Source organism: Neophocaena asiaeorientalis, unplaced genomic scaffold (assembly GCF_003031525.2).
Source record: "Neophocaena asiaeorientalis asiaeorientalis breed wild unplaced genomic scaffold, Neophocaena_asiaeorientalis_V1.1 scaffold336, whole genome shotgun sequence".
Lineage (NCBI taxonomy): Eukaryota > Metazoa > Chordata > Mammalia > Artiodactyla > Phocoenidae > Neophocaena > Neophocaena asiaeorientalis.
In genome coordinates this window covers 4,890,731-4,908,441 of record NW_020174788.1, presented here as the reverse complement: position 1 = coordinate 4,908,441, position 17,711 = coordinate 4,890,731, and the positions used below count along the sequence as shown (strand labels likewise).

At 45.7% G+C, this 17,711-nt stretch overlaps 1 protein-coding gene across 3 annotated transcripts in view; it reads left to right on the top strand.

Moving 5' to 3' along the window:
* The window catches only part of GRIA1 (glutamate ionotropic receptor AMPA type subunit 1), a 302,566-nt gene extending 288,488 nt beyond the window's left edge, over positions 1–14,078 (top strand). For 2 of the 3 annotated variants that reach the window (XM_024760133.1, XM_024760131.1), the window contains 2 exons: positions 5,571–5,705; positions 13,278–13,478. In XM_024760133.1, coding sequence (XP_024615901.1) covers positions 5,571–5,705; positions 13,278–13,478 — 336 coding nt within the window. Of the gene's footprint in view, positions 1–5,570; positions 5,706–13,277 lie in introns of all 3 variants that reach the window. The other variant, XM_024760130.1, reaches the window with a different exon arrangement.
* Positions 14,079–17,711: the final 3,633 nt, after the last annotated feature.

The window sequence follows — 17,711 nt, the reverse complement described above, 5'->3', positions numbered from 1 at the left end:
CACCCCACCCCCGCCAAGACTGCCCAGCGACTCAGTGACAAACCTGGGCAAGAACTCAGCTTAGATTTCCTGCATCCCAACCCCACCTCTTTTCACTATGACACACGGCCTAACCACCAACAGGGAAGTCCATCCCCTCTGGATGTACTCATCTTCCCACCCCCACCCTCAGCAAGGCCTGGAAAGCAAAAGAATGAAAGCTGCCAACTATGTCCTTGCAGTGCGTACAAACCCCTCTCCCTGCCCCTGTCACAGGTAAAGAGCACTAACCACCTGGAAAGACCTGGAATCATACAGGGATGCTCTGCTCTACTCCCTACCTACCCGCTGCAGACTCCTGCACTAAAGACACCCCCAAGAGGCAATGTCAGAGCGACAAGGATGGGAGGAAAATCCTTGAGACAAAGAGATGCAGGAGGCAGTCCATCTCCCCCAAACCACGGAGACTTTTGGCTCCAGCCAAGCATCCTGCACAGGGTCAGGGCTCCCAGTCTCTGTAAGGCAGCCAGGCGATGGCCTAGAGAGAACCGGTGACTTCAGGATCCATCTCCTGGGAGTTATGTGTGCTCCAAGATGACACGTCCAACATACAGCAGTGACCCAGATCAGAGACTAGGCCCTGCCCAGTGTCCCTAAGCCACACATCCTAAATCTCCCATCACTGCCCCAGGATGAGGAACTAGACAGAAACAAAGATTTTTTCCTTTCAAACACTGTCTCTGGGGTCATGAGCCAGAAGCTCCGCTAGTTTCCTCGGACACACAAGACCCCAGCTCTCCAATGCACAGTCCAGCAGATAGTTCACAGGGGGTAAAGGCCCCCTATGCAGACGCCCACTTGACCCTCAGACTGGTGCCTCTGTTTTAGAAAATTCCTCCCACTCGGGAAGAGGCCTCCGCCAGCAGTTGGGTTCCCTTCCACAACCCACATGGGCTCCTTGAGCTCTCTGTTGCAGTTTGGTTTCAAGTCAGGAGGTTCTGCGGTGCACTGTACAGGAGCCGGTCCCTGAGCACACACTGCTGAGAAGAGCTGCCCTCACGGCCCTCACTTTCGCAGAATTTGCCTTGCCAATTATTAGTACAATGGGCCAATTCTCATCCTGTGTTGCTCTTGGGGAAATTATGCAGGCTGGGGAACTGGCCTAGATTGGAAATGGAACAGCAGAAGCTGCCAATTAACATGAGTTCTTTTTTTGCATCCCCTAAAGAGGTTAGTCTCTAGGGATAACTTATAAAAGACATGATCCCAGGCCCTCTAGGAACTCCTTAGCTGCCTCGCATCTCTGGGGGTTGGGACGAATGTCAAAAGTCACTTGGTCTAACTCTCTGTCCAGTGCTTGAATCCCTTAGATGAACTCGTCAGCTACTTCCTGAATGCATCCATGTTTGAGGAACTCACCACTCTCCATAGCAGGGCATTCCACATTTGGACGGCTCTATTGATTTGAAAGGTCTTCCTTTAATTCAATCAAATCCACCTTCCCATAACTCCTCCACTTTGGTCCTCGCTTGTGAGTGAGCTTGGCCAACCACTGAGTCTCCACTCCCAGGAAATAACCAACCACTCAGGAAAATGGCACCTAAGCCAAAACTATAAGGTTTGGAAAAGCACAAAAGAAAGCCTACTGGAGCAGAAAGGCTAACAGGTAGAAGAAGGGTTGGACTATTCTCATGGCCCTGAAAGGCAAAGTCAGGTTACAGATTCAGCATGGGATGGATTGCAAGAGCCCCTAAAACTTCAGCTGTACACACATCAGAAAATCTGTGGAAGGCAGAGGAAAACAGAAGCTGCAGCCTTTACTTCTTGGGGGTTCAAACTCTCACACCAGGAAGAAAAGAAGGAACGGAAGCATTTGGAGAAAGCTGAAGCTTGGTCCAGATTTAGTAGACCTCACGTGATGGGCAACACCAGTCTCCATAGGAGGGACTGGTCTTATGGCCAAAGACCTTGGCTTCTCCTTAGAACTTCCTACTTACGCCATTAAAAAGCATCAAGTCTCTCTGCCTCAGACCTGGCTCAACCCTGCCCATGAAGATTTAAGCCATCTCTGCATTCTTGGAAGGGATGTTAGCTCAGAAACACATAGGGAGTATGGGACAGTCCCCCATTATGTGGGAAGAGCAAGGAAAAATATGAAAAAGAAAAAAATCTCTTTTGCACATGGGGAAGGTGACAAAACAAGACAATAGGTTAAGGGGAACAGATGAAGGGAGGGGCCTCGTCACCATAACAACAAGCCCAACAATTCTGCAAGATGGGATTTTTGTTTTTCTTTGCACCTGCCATTCTTCTCAGTACTGTCACTCTCCCCACTCCTGGCAGAAGATAAGTTGTGAGTTTTTCACACCCACCAACAAGCTGCCTGGCTCTGGGGAGTGCAGCTGCTAAGGGAGGGGAAGAGAATGGGGTCTCCCAGAGGGTGCTCAGGGAGACTAGGATTCTGTCTTTCGTCTCCCTGGTCAAAGCTGGGAAGCATGTAGCTTCCTCATGAAACATGAACATGGCTGTTTGTACACAAATGTGTCAGAAAGTCCCCTCTTATATGGATACAGAGGAATCAGAGCTCTGGTCCTTTAAATAAAAGGAATTTTTGTTCCTGCCCCAGGATACCCATCGTATTCCAACAGAGGTAGTCGAAGAGAGTCATTAACGGCAGCTCAATGGAAGGCTATGGCCTTGGGCTTCCAGGAGGGTGGGAGGGAGATGCAAGAGGGAGGGGATATGGGGATATATGTATACGTATAGCTGATTCACTTTGTTATACAGCAGAAGCTAACACAACATTGTAAAGCAATTATACTCCAATAAAGATGTTTAAAAAAAAAAAGCCAACGGCGCACATAAGGGAAATTAGAAACCTTGCCTAAATGTAAACTCCTCAACTATGTGAGCTAAGAAGACACCAAGATCAGCCCTTCATTCTAATCCTATCAAATTATGCCAAATTTAGACAGTAGGGCTTCATCTAAGTTTGCTTTCTGACACTGGTGGTGATAGGGCCCAGGTGCTCCCTTGATTCTAGAGGTCTTCCCAGGACTGTGTGAACATAAAGAAGGATCAGTAGCACTGTGTCCTGCAAGAGGTGGCAGTGCCCATACCATCTGGCTGCCCTCTTTCTGTGGCATATGTCCACTCACCAACATACACTGCCATCCCCATGGACCAGAGAGACCTCCTTCAGAAGTGACGGATGCTCTCCACCTCCAGATACAATCAAATTCTCAGTCATTGGACCTTCTTCCTTCTGCAGATACATAGAATATGCCTCCTACTCTCACTTCCCTATGAAGATCTGACCATACTTCCTTCCAAGATATATTAGAAATGGACATTCCACCTTTTACATTCAGGGAGGCAGATGGCCTCTTAAGGTTTTTTGAAGACAGTAACAAAAGAAAAGGATGCCCACCACTCCCTTATCCTTGAAGACAATCCACAACCAAAGCGAACTTGCAAAGACCATGAGGAAGGAAACAGAAACCACTTTGGTGACCAGGAGGCAAGATGCACTTCAGCTACTGAAAGGCTAATCAGCTGGTAAAGTCAGCGGGACTCAAGCCTTTCCTCCCAGCCTTCTTGTCTACCACCTTCCCCCAGGCCTGCTCCCCATCCATTCTCTCCGAGCTTCACTGTCAACCACTCTTCTCTAAGGTGTGAGCTGATAAGATATTAACATGTCTCCCCACCACACAGAAGAGTTTTATAGGAACTTCTATAAACCGTAAGTCCTCCAAGAACTCTAAAGACTTACTTTCCAGCAGAATTACAGAACTCCCAAACAACGAAGAGGGAGACATTTTGAGCATTCTGAAAAATCAGGCCAAGTGGGAATTAATTTGTTCAGCCAACTCTTGAACCAAGCACCCAACTCATTTTTGCACATTTCCTTTATCAGGCCGTGATACCAGAGGAGGAGAAATTCTACCCCTTTGAATAATCATTTCCACTGCTTCCAAAGCCAGACTATGCCTTGCCAAGCGTAACCCATATTCAAGAACCATCTGTTTTAGCAATACAGGAAGCCACCAGAGGGGTATGCTTTAGATAATCCTACAGCTCTGCTGGCCCAGGCTGCTTCTGGGGAGGGAAGGGATGCTGCTATCTGCCAGCTGCAGTCCCCAAGCTCAGCCCTGCTGAATCCTGTACAATGCACCGAGTAGAACTAGGGCAGAGGCCACTGACTTGGTCAATTACTGGCCCCTTTCCCCACGCCCAGATTCCAATAGGCAGATGTCAGAGGAGTCCCTAGGACATGACATTTCACCTTTTGCGTGGCTCGCCTACAACCCCACCTGAAAAAGAACACATGGAGAGATGTAAAAGCTTTATCCCACCCAGTGCCACCAACCAACCTCCCAACCATGCCATGTGCCTGTGCCAGCTGAGGCGTGCATTTCGTTTTGATTTGATGAGAAATTTGTACCTGAGCAAACAATATAAACAAAGGTGTTCGAGCCACTGTGACATCTGGGGATGAGTATGCTTCTAAGATTTAAAGATGTTCTCTTGCCTGTGTCAAGAGTTTGATTGATCCCCCTCTCCCCAAGCCATGACCTTCTCCCATGACCAGCAGTTTTGTTTGGTTGTTCTCACCACCTGGGGAGATGTTGTCCCTCAGTCCCCCACTTTTGAACCCCACTAGAGGTGACAGAACTCAGGGATGGTCTCACTAACCGATGACCTTTCTCAGGCTCCACGAAATGAGCTCTGTCCACCTCCTACTGAACATGGACACTTGTCCCCAGGACCCTAGGAATTAAGTACCCTGTTCCACGATCCTATTCATCCGGAACCAGTGCGAGATCTTTTAGCCCAGGCAACAGAGCTTTCTAAATTCAGCTACCCAAGTCTGCCTACAGTGTTTTTCAGCAAGCACCTCAACGAGAAAAATGACTCCAATTAAGCATAATTATTAGGATTTAACAGAGCCATTTTTCTATCTCAGTGCCTTTTTTCTATTACAAGCCCCACAGTTTTCTTTTTCCCTCAATTGGGACTCAGCACAGTAAGTTAAAGGTATACATTTGTTGATCTTTATTATACATACAATAACTGTCTTATTAAATTGAATTCAAATGCACATCTAGGAGAAAGTTCATTTTAAGTACCAACTCGCAGAAAAACACTCACAGGCATAAACAATAAGCAAGGCCAATGCGTTGCTGAGCAGCCACGGGGTTGGGGGGCAGGAACTGAGCTGAAAAGGAAGGGTCACAGTTTCCTGAAAGAATGGAGTAAGCGCAAGCGTGCAGATCTTGGTAGAAGCCGCCCTGACTTCTTGTGTCATCTCCCACCCTCAAACGTGCATTGGGGAGGAGGGGAAATCTAACTATACATTAAATGTAAACAGGGATGCTCGAAAATTGTTATACACACATATGCTCGCACACGCATACATTTTTTCCTGGGAAATGTTTAACACACTGTCAATAAATACAAAGCCTTTCCAACTATTGTGAATGTTAAAGAGGGTGATGGGGTTGAGTGTATGTGTGTTAAAATGCTGTTTCTTGGAAGGTCTCTAGCCCCTTGGCTCACTTGACTCTCCCCCCACCCCCTCCTCTTCCTAGGACAAGACAAGCGCTCTGAGCCTCAGCAATGTGGCCGGCGTGTTCTACATCCTGATCGGAGGACTTGGACTAGCCATGCTGGTTGCCTTAATCGAGTTCTGCTACAAATCGCGTAGCGAATCCAAGCGGATGAAGGTGGCATCGTCTTCCCAGGCCTTTTTCCTAACTTGTTCTGTGATACAGCTGGGTTTTCTGGGAGTCCTTTTACTAAAAAGGGTGGGGAGTGGCAGGAGGTTGAGGTCAATCCGAGGCATGGGATGACAGGAAGCTGTTTTGAGGAAGGTGACAGGGAAAGACACAGCAGTGAGAGAAGAAAGAAGATGGCACGTGTCAGGGTAAACATAAGGCCTGAGAAAACAAATGCATCAGCCAGAGATGGGGGGCTGAGATGAAAAGTTAGCGGTTAAGTGGGCATTCAAGATAGTGTGAGGCAAGAGTGATTGCTACAAAGGTAGATTCTCCCTGAGGTCACGTTAACTGAAGTGTAGCTCCCAAGATGGGGTGGGGTGGGGGCGGGTTGGTATCCTCCCTCTACAAGGTGGATGATCTTGCCATGCTCGGTGAGGGAGGTCTTTCCTTAGCCACCATATGGTAAGGTGGACTTTGGCAAAGAGGATCATGCCCCCCAGAATGGTAAGCACATTAATTTGATGACCCCAAACTACATCAAATATAGCTGAAGGCAACTAACTGGAAAAGAGAAGAATTATGGACAATATGAGAGCTGTCTGTAAAAACATGAAGATTTTTCAGGGGGGAAAGAAAACATATTAGTTCTGTGGGGTCCCAAAGTATACAACAAGAACTAAGGACGAAAAGCTATGGAGAACAGATATGAACACAGTAAGTGAGATCTACTTTTCTTTCAGAGCTACCTACCCCAAAATGGGATGGATTATCCCAATAAGCAGCCAGCAGCTCATCACTGGAGGTACACACAGAGGCTGAGTAATTCTTGACAAGGCTATAGATTCAAGTATCCAAAGGGAGTTTGGATTACATGGCCTTGAAGGCCCCTCACATGTCATCACTTAGTTTCAGTAAGAAAATATTTTTGGAAGGAAGTGTTCTTCATGTGAGCAACACATAAGCAAGACATCATGAGGAGGAAGAGAGCACTAAGACACAATCTGTAACCTTCAGCATTTTTAACAAAGAGTGACACAGAAAAACTACCCAGGGAACCAAACTGTGACATAGGGAGGAAGGCCTATAGGGATATCCGGGAGGGAGGAAATAGAGGAGGCTTCTAGGAAGAACCAGAAATTAAGAGGAAGGACAAGTGGGATTCAAACCAACAGAAGTGGAAAGAAGCACAGTCATTCTGAACAATGAACCCTAGGCTGTTACCTTCGCTTGACTAGACTAAGAGGACTCATCGGTAGGATTTGCTCTCCTAGAATCTCATGCTTTCCACCCATGCGTCTTTATGCAGGTCAATCCCTCTCCCTGTCTTCTGTCCCATAGGACCCATTTAAAAGGCAACTTCCCAAGATATAATAACAAGAAATAATTAAGGGATGGTAATGTGATGGTATTCAGCCAGGGAACCTAGGAGCACCTCCATCCTACCCTTGAACAGGTCATTCAAATCCAGGTCCTCTCAGAAAGGACAAAGCACAGCAAAAGCATGGGCCTCAGATCCTAAAGGCAGTGCAGACCTCCAAGGAGCTTGGCTGGACACAGCAAAGTCTCCTAGAACCTAAAAAGCTTTCTTTGCCTACTCCATCCAAAACATAAGCCTAAAGACTTTCCTATCTTACCCTCCAAAGTGAGGAAAGTTTACTCCAGAGGCAGCAAGGGGAACAGGAGACGAACTGGGTGAGCACAACTTTTACAACCCTCCAAAACCTTCCCCATGGGCCATGACACAAACCAGTGTCGCAGGATTGGCCCAGTACCCATCGTAGGAACTCCCCTAGAACATACTGCAGTGTAGGGTCTAAAGCAAGGCTCTGGCGACTGAATGTCTGACCACAAATCTTGCCTGTTCCTCATGTTAACTGTGTCATCTTGAACAAGTTTCAGTAGCTCTCTGATCCTCCTTTTCTATAAAATGGAGCTAGTGGTAGTATAGACCTGATAAAACTGTTGTGGTTTGTATGAAAAAACTGATATAAAGGGCTCTGCAAAATGCTTGGGCCATAGTAAGCCCTCAATAAATAATAATAACTAGAATTTATAATAATAATATATTATTATTAGTGGCCAGCTACAGCTTCCTTAAGACTTCCCTTTTATAGCCCCTACTTATATGTCCTAGGCTTTTTTAAGCTACAGAGATTGTCAGTTCCTTAAGGTAAGAAGGTGTGTCTGATTTCTCTTTGGACATCCCACATACATAGGGTATTAGTAAAAATTAACATGGAATTGTATCTAGAGAAAATCTCTTGGAGGATGAAGTGAGGCATTGGAAGGAGCTGCTGTTAGGTTAAGCAAACACAACCATCAAAACCGCCCAGCCTGGAAGCACACACAACACCATCCAAAGTGCTTTTGTTCCCATCTGTTTGTACTCCCAAGATCTGATGAGACCAGGCATCCCCAAGCAGAAAAGCTGGACTTCCGGCCCTTACTATGGGATGACCATGTCCCACTAATCATAGTCAGTGCCAGGTGGTGGTACCAGGGTGGCTAATGACTAAGATCCTCTCTTAAACCTGTACAATGTTGACCTTCACTGCTGAAGTCACAACATTCAGGTAAAGACAAGAATCCTTCTAAGAGGCCACTGAATCACGTCACAACTTCTGGGAGACATTCTCACCCTTCCCTTTCCAAAGAAAATATCGAATTCCTCAGGAGCCAACATCAGGATCTCTTAGAATCATTAATGCAAGGTCTTTCATCACAATCTTCTATAGTTGATTCCATTGGTTGGCATAACTTCTGTCCAACTCACCGAGGCTCCTAATAGAATTATTAATCTTCCACCTGCAGAAAAGATGCCTCTACGGTCCTTATTAGTTAACCCAACCCTTAATTTTCAAAGCTCCATCAACTTATCTCTTAGCCAAAGGAGATAAGTGATCACATTCTGCTTGCCTCTCAGACTTTCCAGGTTTGCAGTTCTCGTTATTATTCTGTACTTTGCCTTCTCCAAAGGCAGATTAACTCTTTCCAGAAGTGCAGCCTCCAGCCTCACACAGTGGACCATAATGACAGTGTCCAGGGCCTTTGGCAAGAATCTTCCCTCTTGTTTCTTTCCTTAGTCACAGTATGTGGCCAACTCTTAAGACCTGGAGCCCCTAAACCTAGTTCATGATCAGCCTCCTACTTCTCAAGAGTGTATAAGGAGCCCTCCCCCGCTCTGCATGAAAAAGAGAAGAAAGAGGAAGGGGGTGGAAAAGAGAAAGAAGGGAAGGAAGGCGAGAGAAGAAAGGAAGGAATAAAGGAAAGATATCTTTTCAGTAACTTCCATGTTCAAAGCACTTTATATACACTTTCATTAACCCTGTTCTTGCAATTCAACAGATGAAGAAATATGGGTTCAGAGAAGCTAAGTAGTTTTTCCAACAAGGTCACATAAGCTCGGAGCTGGAAGAACAGGAATTAGACCTCCAGCACAGCCCCTGCATAGCCTGGGCTCTTGGTACCAGCCAAGCTACTTCTCATAAATTTCTCTCTCCTCCCCAACCACATGGCAACAGATAATTTTTATCACCTACTACCTCCCGTCAAAACCCCACCCACAGTGCAGAGACATAAGATGCAGCCCTTATCCTTAGGTTTGCCTGATCTAGCTGTTGAGGCCATCCATGGGATATGATCCTTTGCTTGTGCATTATTGAGACCCTTTCCCCTTCGATGTCATATGAGCAGGACACAGAACAAGTGTCACAGGGATGGATGGTGGGAGGGCACCCTGCAGGCAGTCCTTCCACAGAGACATATGGAGCACCACTGCCTGCTAGGCATTGCTCAGCGCTGGGGATACAGTCAGGAACAAACCAGGCACAACTTCTGATTTCAGGAAGCTGAGAATTTAATTGGAAGAGAGAAACAAGCAAATACGTTTATGTTCAATGAGTGTTCGAAGAAAAAGGTCCATGCTCTCAAGTCCTGATCGGGGAATGGAGTGTGGGGCAGGACAGACAGGTTTCCCTGAGAAACTGATGTTTAACAGACTTGAAACAGGAAAAGAATTAACCAGGGGAAGATAACTGCTACCAAAGGATGCACAAGTATCACAGAGCCAAAGACCAGAACTCTTGCCCAGAAATGAGTGGAAAGCCAGGGAGACTGGACACAGGAAGACTGAGGGAAAAGGAGAGCATGGGAGAGTTGGGGACTCAGAGAGGGACTTCAGGCGACCACAACATTTCAGTATAATTGAAACTGTCATACAGTAGCAGAAATATAAAACCCAATACATACTCCAAATTGAATAAAGTCTCAGATGTCCTGTCCCTCCCCTCTGCCCAGGAAAACAGACAGGAACCTGAGCCCTTAGTTGATATTAAGGACAACCAGGGTGTTTATTATTCACCACCTTGCTCCCCCAAAGAAATAATCCCCAGCCACTCCCACCCCCAGGAGAGCCTACTGACTTTTCATAATTGTAGGGGCTGTGCTGACATGGGCTGTGTGGAAACCACACATTGAGGCTTTGCACATTTCCCTGCAATTAACGCACAGCTGAGTGACTTGGTCAGGTGGAGGGGGGGGGCCAACCTCCACAGCAGGCGGTCCCTCTGGCTCTCAGCACACACGCTAGGATGAGGTCATCACCCAGGGCTGAGCTTTTATTAGGCTGTTCTATGACATGCAGAGGCTGGGCAGACTTTTCTTAGAAAAGCAAGTAGCTGAGAAGTTAGGATGTAATCACTGTTGGAGAAATGAGTCTCTGAAGCACCAACTTGGGGGACTTTGAGGTTGGACCTTTCACTCACCCTTTTCTCCCTGAGTATCGGTTTCAAAAACAATTTATAAGGATGAACTTAAAGAATGGCTGGTATGTCAAGGATGGACAGGAGAGAACCTCAGTTCCTAGAGGCAAGGGGAGAAATGACATCAGCTTACGACTGGTTAGCTACAGGGGGGGAGAAGGACACACAGTCAGGAGGTCATCCACTTTGACCCTAGGTCACAGATAACTGTAACTTGAAACAAGTCAGTAACAAGTCCTCAGTTTCTCTATAAAGTGAAATCAGCTCTATCAGTGTATTTCCACCTTGCTTGTGTATTAAAATCACCTGGGGAGTTTTTAAAACTCCACATGTCCAGGCCACACACCATACCTATTAAGTCAGCATCCCTGGGGTAGGTCTCAGGCATCAGTGCTTTTTTTCCCCAGAACTCCCCAGATGATACCAACATGTGGCCAAGTTTGAGAACTAGTGAAATAGCCATTTTTAGCAGTGCTTCCCACGCCAAAGTTTTGACTCTATTCCTCCCTTCTCCTGAGATTAGAAAGAAAACCAGTAAGTAGGTAATCCCCACCATCAATGTCAGTATGGAGTCAGTGACCTCTGAGAATCCTTCACCTTCCTTGAAAACAAATTCTCAATGACATGAACTTGGAGGGTTTTAGCTACATGCCTGGCTAAATTATCTCAGATTTCGATAGGCACCAATAGATTATGACACCAGCCTTCTCCTTTAAGGTGAATTTGTCAAGTACCACCAAATTCCATGGAATATTACGGAAATAGGTGAGACCTTTTGAGAAACAAAGCCCAGGGTGATCTGTATGAACTTTAAACTTTTTTTTTTAATTGAAGGGGTGTGGCAAAGGAAAATCAGAAGATAGACATTCCAAGCTAATCCATAGAAGGTTCCACACTGCCCACACACAAAAATAAAAAGTTATTTTCTTTTCAACATTTTAAAAGTGAGAATAAGTAACCATGGATTCATCATGTTTTCTTTTCACATTTCCCCCATAGAGCATCACAGTGGTGTTTATGTGACCTTGACTTAGAAGAATGCTATCCAGGTCACACTTCCTCTTCAGTGAAGGACAACCAGGCAGAATGTAAATAAATCACATCCAGGAGTCTGAAGAGGAGACAGAACCCATGTGGGTGGAGCATCATATGGGGCAGATCTGTCTGAATCATGGATTTTTTAAAAGAAAGAATATTTTAAAACACTGTCAGAACTGCCAGTAATAAGAGGATCCTCCCAGCATAGTATAGCAGAAAGAGTAACAATTGGGTCAAAACTGCCCTGATTACATCCGTGAGGCCACAGCAGGTTGACTGATTTCTCTGATCACTAGAATCATGCCGATGTGCAAAAGAGGAAGCCATCAACTTTTTGAGAATGGCCCTATGTGTTTGGCTTTTCTTAGACAAATTCAAGGATATCTATGGGGCCTCTAACAACATGCTAGACACACTGGCAGGTAGCTAAGGATTGAGAAGACACGGCCCTTGCCCTTCTCCAGACATTTAGTTCTCTTAAAGAAGACGGAAGTTACATACCTGAAGCAGAATCATTGCGAGCAAATATATAATGCATGAGTACTGGCAGGGGTTGGGGGCAGGACTTGCTGGGGCAGTCTAAGACAACTTCAAGGAGGTAGGAATAAACTGAGTCTTGAAGGATGGGTAGGTTGATCTTAGAGAAAGAAACCTCTCAACTCATATACCCCTCAACTCATTCTCCTCTGTGTTGATTCCCACCAAGAAACTAAGCCCTACCTCAAAATTTCTATAGGTATCTTTCAACGGGAAGTTGGAAGTGATAGGAAGAGGGTTTAAATTTCATGTCATGAAGTTTCTTTCTCGAAAGGATCTTGGAACAGAACACTTCCTCTTGTCTAATAGGATATGCTTCTAATTACAGACTGCAGTCTTGACCATTCTCTCTAACTCATCTGATCCTGGGGTGATCACTGGAGTTCTTTTCACATCTAGAATTCCAACGTTCTAGAAGTCACAAGCCTTCACAAATCAGTAGCACTGATCTGATGTGTCGGTTTAGAAGTACAGGTTACATGTGCTGATGGGAAGCAGATGACGTGCAGATATTGATCTTTGGAATTCATTCTCACTTTCTTTAGCACACGCTTCTTTCCAATTACATTATGCTGACTGTATTATTCAAACAAGTCCGACATTCCCTTAACACATACTGCTAGAGGTAGGATAGCATTTTTCTCTGATCAGAGGTAGTTTTAAATTTTCAGCTAACAGTGATACACCCTCAATTTTCTGTTAACATTTCAACTCATTTTTCATGCAGTATAGTACCATTCTTGCTAATAGAATCAGTAGGTGCATAGATAATTACATTTTGACAAACATGGAGATTTAAAAGGTCTAGAGAGATAAGGAAACAAGCACAAGGTCACACAACTAGCTGATGTCAGAACCAGGGCTAAAACCCAAGTTTCCTAAACCCCATTTCTAGAGTCTTCTACTTGGTCGTGTTGCTATGTTTATTATCATCAATACTACCATGGATCTGTTGTACCTTTAGAAATCACAGAATATAAGAACAGGAAAGGATCTTAGAGATCACCCAATCCAGCACACCTCACTAAACCAAGAGCATGTGAGGTCCAGAGAGGGGATCAGACTTGTCCAGAGCCACAAAACAGTTTTGCGGGTTCGAGGGAAGTCAAGACTAGCATTACACATTTGGAAAAAAGTTGGACGGGGAGGAGAGTGGGGTGACATTTTAAGTCCAGTGTTGACTCATTCTCCTTGCCAATCACTGCCAAGGACCTGGGGAAGAACCCCCGGTCCTCCTGAAAAGGGTTTCTGTTTGATCCCACAGCAATCCATCAACGAAGCCATACGGACATCGACACTCCCCCGAAACAGCGGGGCAGGAGCCAGTGGTGGCGGTAGTGGAGAGAACGGCCGGGTGGTCAGCCATGACTTCCCCAAGTCCATGCAATCGATCCCCTGCATGAGCCACAGTTCAGGGATGCCCTTGGGAGCCACCGGATTGTAACTGGAGCAGACGGAGACCCCTTGCGGAGTATGCCCAGGCTCCCCCAGTTCCATCCCAAACCCCTCAGTGCCAAAAACAACAAAATGAAATGCCACCGCCACCAACCACCATGACCACAAGGAGGATGATTCAACAGATTTTCCTGAAGAATTGAGAAAACATTTTGCGGCCCCTTTTCCTTTTCTGATGTTCTTTCACCCTTTTCCTTTTGCTAAGTGAGGATGACAAATAACACTGTACTGCAATAAGGGGAGAATAACCCTGTTACATAGAGCCTGTGTCTCTGAACGTGGAGTCACTGGCGCACTAATGAGAAAGCTGTCCTGTTTTCTTTGAATTTGGTTATTCATGCGTCTTAGTGTGTGCACTATATATTTTTTCGTATTAATATCCATGGTTTGCAGGTTCTGTTAGGCCCCTTCCTTTTCCTTCTTACTCCCAACTCCCTACCCATCCCACTTTAGTTTAGTTTTTAGTTTAGTTTTCAGGTTGGAGATTCAAGATTCGTTCCACCTGACAAGCAAGCAAAAGGAAAAAAGCAATTTTCAAACGAATTCATCATGGGAGCTCTCCAGATTCCCCTCCACACCTCGGCCCCAAGCCGTGGGTGGAGACCGATGCTGTTGCAGGAGTGGGCTGCCTCCCACACACAGGGCACTGCCTAGGCACTGATTTAGTTGAGAACACGTATGAAGCAACTCAGACCCAGGGTGGCGGAGAAGGTAAAGGCAGGTGTGCAGTCAGAAGAGGACTCGTGAAGTTACTGCCAGAGGCTCAGATAAAGCTTCTTTGAATGTGTAACAGCCATCTCATAGGCCTTCGGTGGAATGGTGTGCTTCTTCACAGAGTCAAGCTCAGCCATGCGGACTGTGTCCTTCTGCTACGCTCAAGCCCTAAAGGCACTCTGGTGGCTGAAGGGCAACTGGCCTCCTGAACCACGTAGAGCCTTGAGAAGAGCTGACATCCAGGGAGATAGCACCCCTGATTCTCACCTGTCATTTGCTTGACATCTGAGCAGGAACCCCATTGTAGAATAGACCCTCTCTTCAGAGCATCTGATGTGGGGGGGAAATGTTATACAAGCTAAATGCAAAAGAAAGCTGATGGAAGAACTTTGGAAGAGGAAGCTTCATCAAAGCCCACAAGCAATAGAACCTTCCACGGTGTGCCCTGTCCTACGACTGAGAGACCAAGTATGAATCTTAGAGTTTTGGTGACCTAGGAAACTTGAGTTTTTAGGTCCATATAAAAGTGGTGTTTTAGCAGGTAGCCAGATGACCTCCTGTCATCTTTAGAAAGTAAAATGCCCCAGGCTGAATGATTCAAAGGAGGATAGGGAGATGGAATACATTGATAATAACACTGGGGGACCTTAAGATTCCTGACCCAAACTTCTCACCCAAGGAGGCCAACCTTCCCCCTGGCTAAGAAAGAATGAGGACGTTGTATTCCAATGACCAGAATCAACAGGCCCATGTTTGTGACTACAACCTGAATGAAAACAAGATTGGAGAAGTGACAGGGTTTATGGAGAGAAATCCAGGCTGACTACAACTATGGCTGGGGTCTTGGGGAGGTGTGTCCAGGCACATAGCTATCTTGGAGATCCCAACTCTCATTCTTGGTGCAATCGGCTTCCAGCTCTCCAGCAGCCACTCTCCTAGGTGCATGATTCAGTGCGTGCCATGTGTCATCAGCTCTCATTGATCACCATATTCTGGCTTTTTCCCTTACTCCCTACTTCTATCCAGTCTCTCTGCTACGGGTTATCATTAGCAATTGACAAACTAAAGGTTTTGGAGCCTACCTACAAGTGGAGGCAGCATGACTGGCTTCATCTGTGGATTCTCTCTGTGGACACCCACCATCTCTATGTCTCTTCCATCCTCCTTTCATCAGCCATAGCAAAGAACCATCAAACTCTTTGCCCTTTCAACTCAAGTGTTGTTGTTCAGTCTCTCACGTGTCAATGTGGGCATGGTACGTGAAGCAGGACCCTCAAGATGGATTGTCACTTTTTGCTACTGCCAGCTGGTGTCCTCCCCATCCCTTGACCTCTCACCAGATCCTTCCCAACCCTTAACCTACCACTGCAGAATCTGATATGAGCCACCATTAGGGAGTCTGCGTTTGGGAGGAGTTGGAAATAACCCTCTACCATCAACTTGCTTCAAAGACCTTTTGCCTTTGGCCTGGTAAGATGCCTCTTCAGCCAGTGAGCTCGCCAGTAACATGATCTGATAGGAAGAGACCACCAATGCTAGAAATGAGGGTCTATGCTATGTGGGGGTCCAAGACTCCAGCAGAAGATGTTTTTCATCGATGGAGGGGTGATGGGGAAAACAAAAGTAAGAAAAAAGTTAACTTGTATTATGTATTTTTACTACACTTTTCTTAAAAATAGAGCAACGGGAAAACTCTGAAAGAGACTGACATTTTTCTCAACAGGAATCCATACTTAACAGTTCTGGCTTTCATTAAATTTTGCTCTTTGGTACCTGGGCCTTTTATTTAACATCTCTATTTGTTTTAACTCTCTTGGCAGATGTGTGAAAGGATTTTTGCTTGATCAAACACTAAATATTTTTCTTGGTTCCTGTTTTTCTTTCAAATAACCAGGTTTTTTTTCTTTTGGTATTTGCATAAAATGAAAATATCACCAAGAATTAAATCACTGTGGATCCATTATCTACTTTTCATATTTGTCCATTCCATTTTTGTGCCATTTCTGAAGCCAGAGCTCTAAACTGTTATTTTCTTCTTGCTAAGCCTAAGTTCAGTGCATTTTTAGTGGTGACCAGTACTCCTGACTCACAAACAGCTCTTCAAACAAGTCATTTCAGATGAACTAGATCATTGTGAGTTATTCATCCAAGTAAGGTAACAGCAACAAAAAGACAGAATGGTATTGGTTTTCAAGGGCCATGGTTCCAATTGCATAAGGAACAGGGTTCGACTTGCAGTGGTCACAGTACCCCTAGGGAACTGGATGGCTCACAGGGGATGTCTTCCAGACATCCCCAAGTTGGAGTCCAGGTATATTTGTGATGTGCAGGTCACAACCAAAACCAAATCTAGACCAGCCTTATAAATAATCTTGGCCCTCAGACCACATGACCCCCCCTTCCTGCCTGAAATCTATTCTTCCACTCATTTGTTGACACTTAAATACCAGTGATTAAGAACGGCTTCAAGTGCTTTCTTTCCCAGAGGACTCTGCACATTAGCAGGGGTCAGAGGTCTCAAATAACAGTGGCATTTCAGGCAGCGACTGCCATGGTTTAAAAGGGCTGGGGGAAGGGAAAGAAGCTAGCAGACTTGTGTGAAGCTCCAGTCACTGTTCAGACCCACCTGCAGTCACCTCCAGCATCTAGGGTGCTTCTGAATGAAGAAGCCCTTAGCACCAGCTGCCACGTGGAGAAAACTGATCTCTGTCACCTTACCATCAAATAGTTGGGATAATGATCATAATGGCTACAAGAGCACAGGTTACCATGCATTGAGCACTTACTATGTTAAGCACACTTCATATCTTCTATATCATGACAGTGGCCTGCTAAGAAATGAGGAATCTCACACTTAAAGGGATATCACAACCTCCTCACAGTCTTGTAAGTAACAGAGCCGAGATTCTGCCTGGAATCCAAAGGCTTTACGTTGCTCATCTCCCTGTTAACCAGGTTACGATACGTGGTGGACAGGAAAATCACAAGCAAACAGTTCTCTGCCTTTCTGTAATACCAGAGCTACCGAAAATAGAATGATTCAAGCTACACCTGCCACACCTTTGGGAAAGCCGATCTATCCTCTTGGGGCATGAGTGATCACTAATCCAGACAGGATTAGCCCAAAAGGAGAAGGGGAGGAAGAGTCACTTTGGGCTCCTTTAAAATAGATCCAGGCTAAAGAGCAGGAAGCAGGTTGGAAAGCGGACTGAAAAGCAGATCCCCTGCAAAACAGTTGGGTCAGCCTGGAGAAGGATCCTCATGGCTGTTCCGGGAAGTGGAGCTAGCTTTCTGTGCGGACAAGACCAGGATCAGTTCTGGGACTAAACAAGGAGTTCTCAACGCTCAAAGTATCCCCATGGTAGGATTAGGCTGCCCCTGGAGTCAGAACAAACCCCGGTTGAGGAGATGCCACTGGTGTGAAAGTTGAAATATATAGGCTCTAATGTTCCTTACTTTTTATCTTTGCACCTTTTACAGCCCTGTTCAGGTTATCTGCTGAGTAACA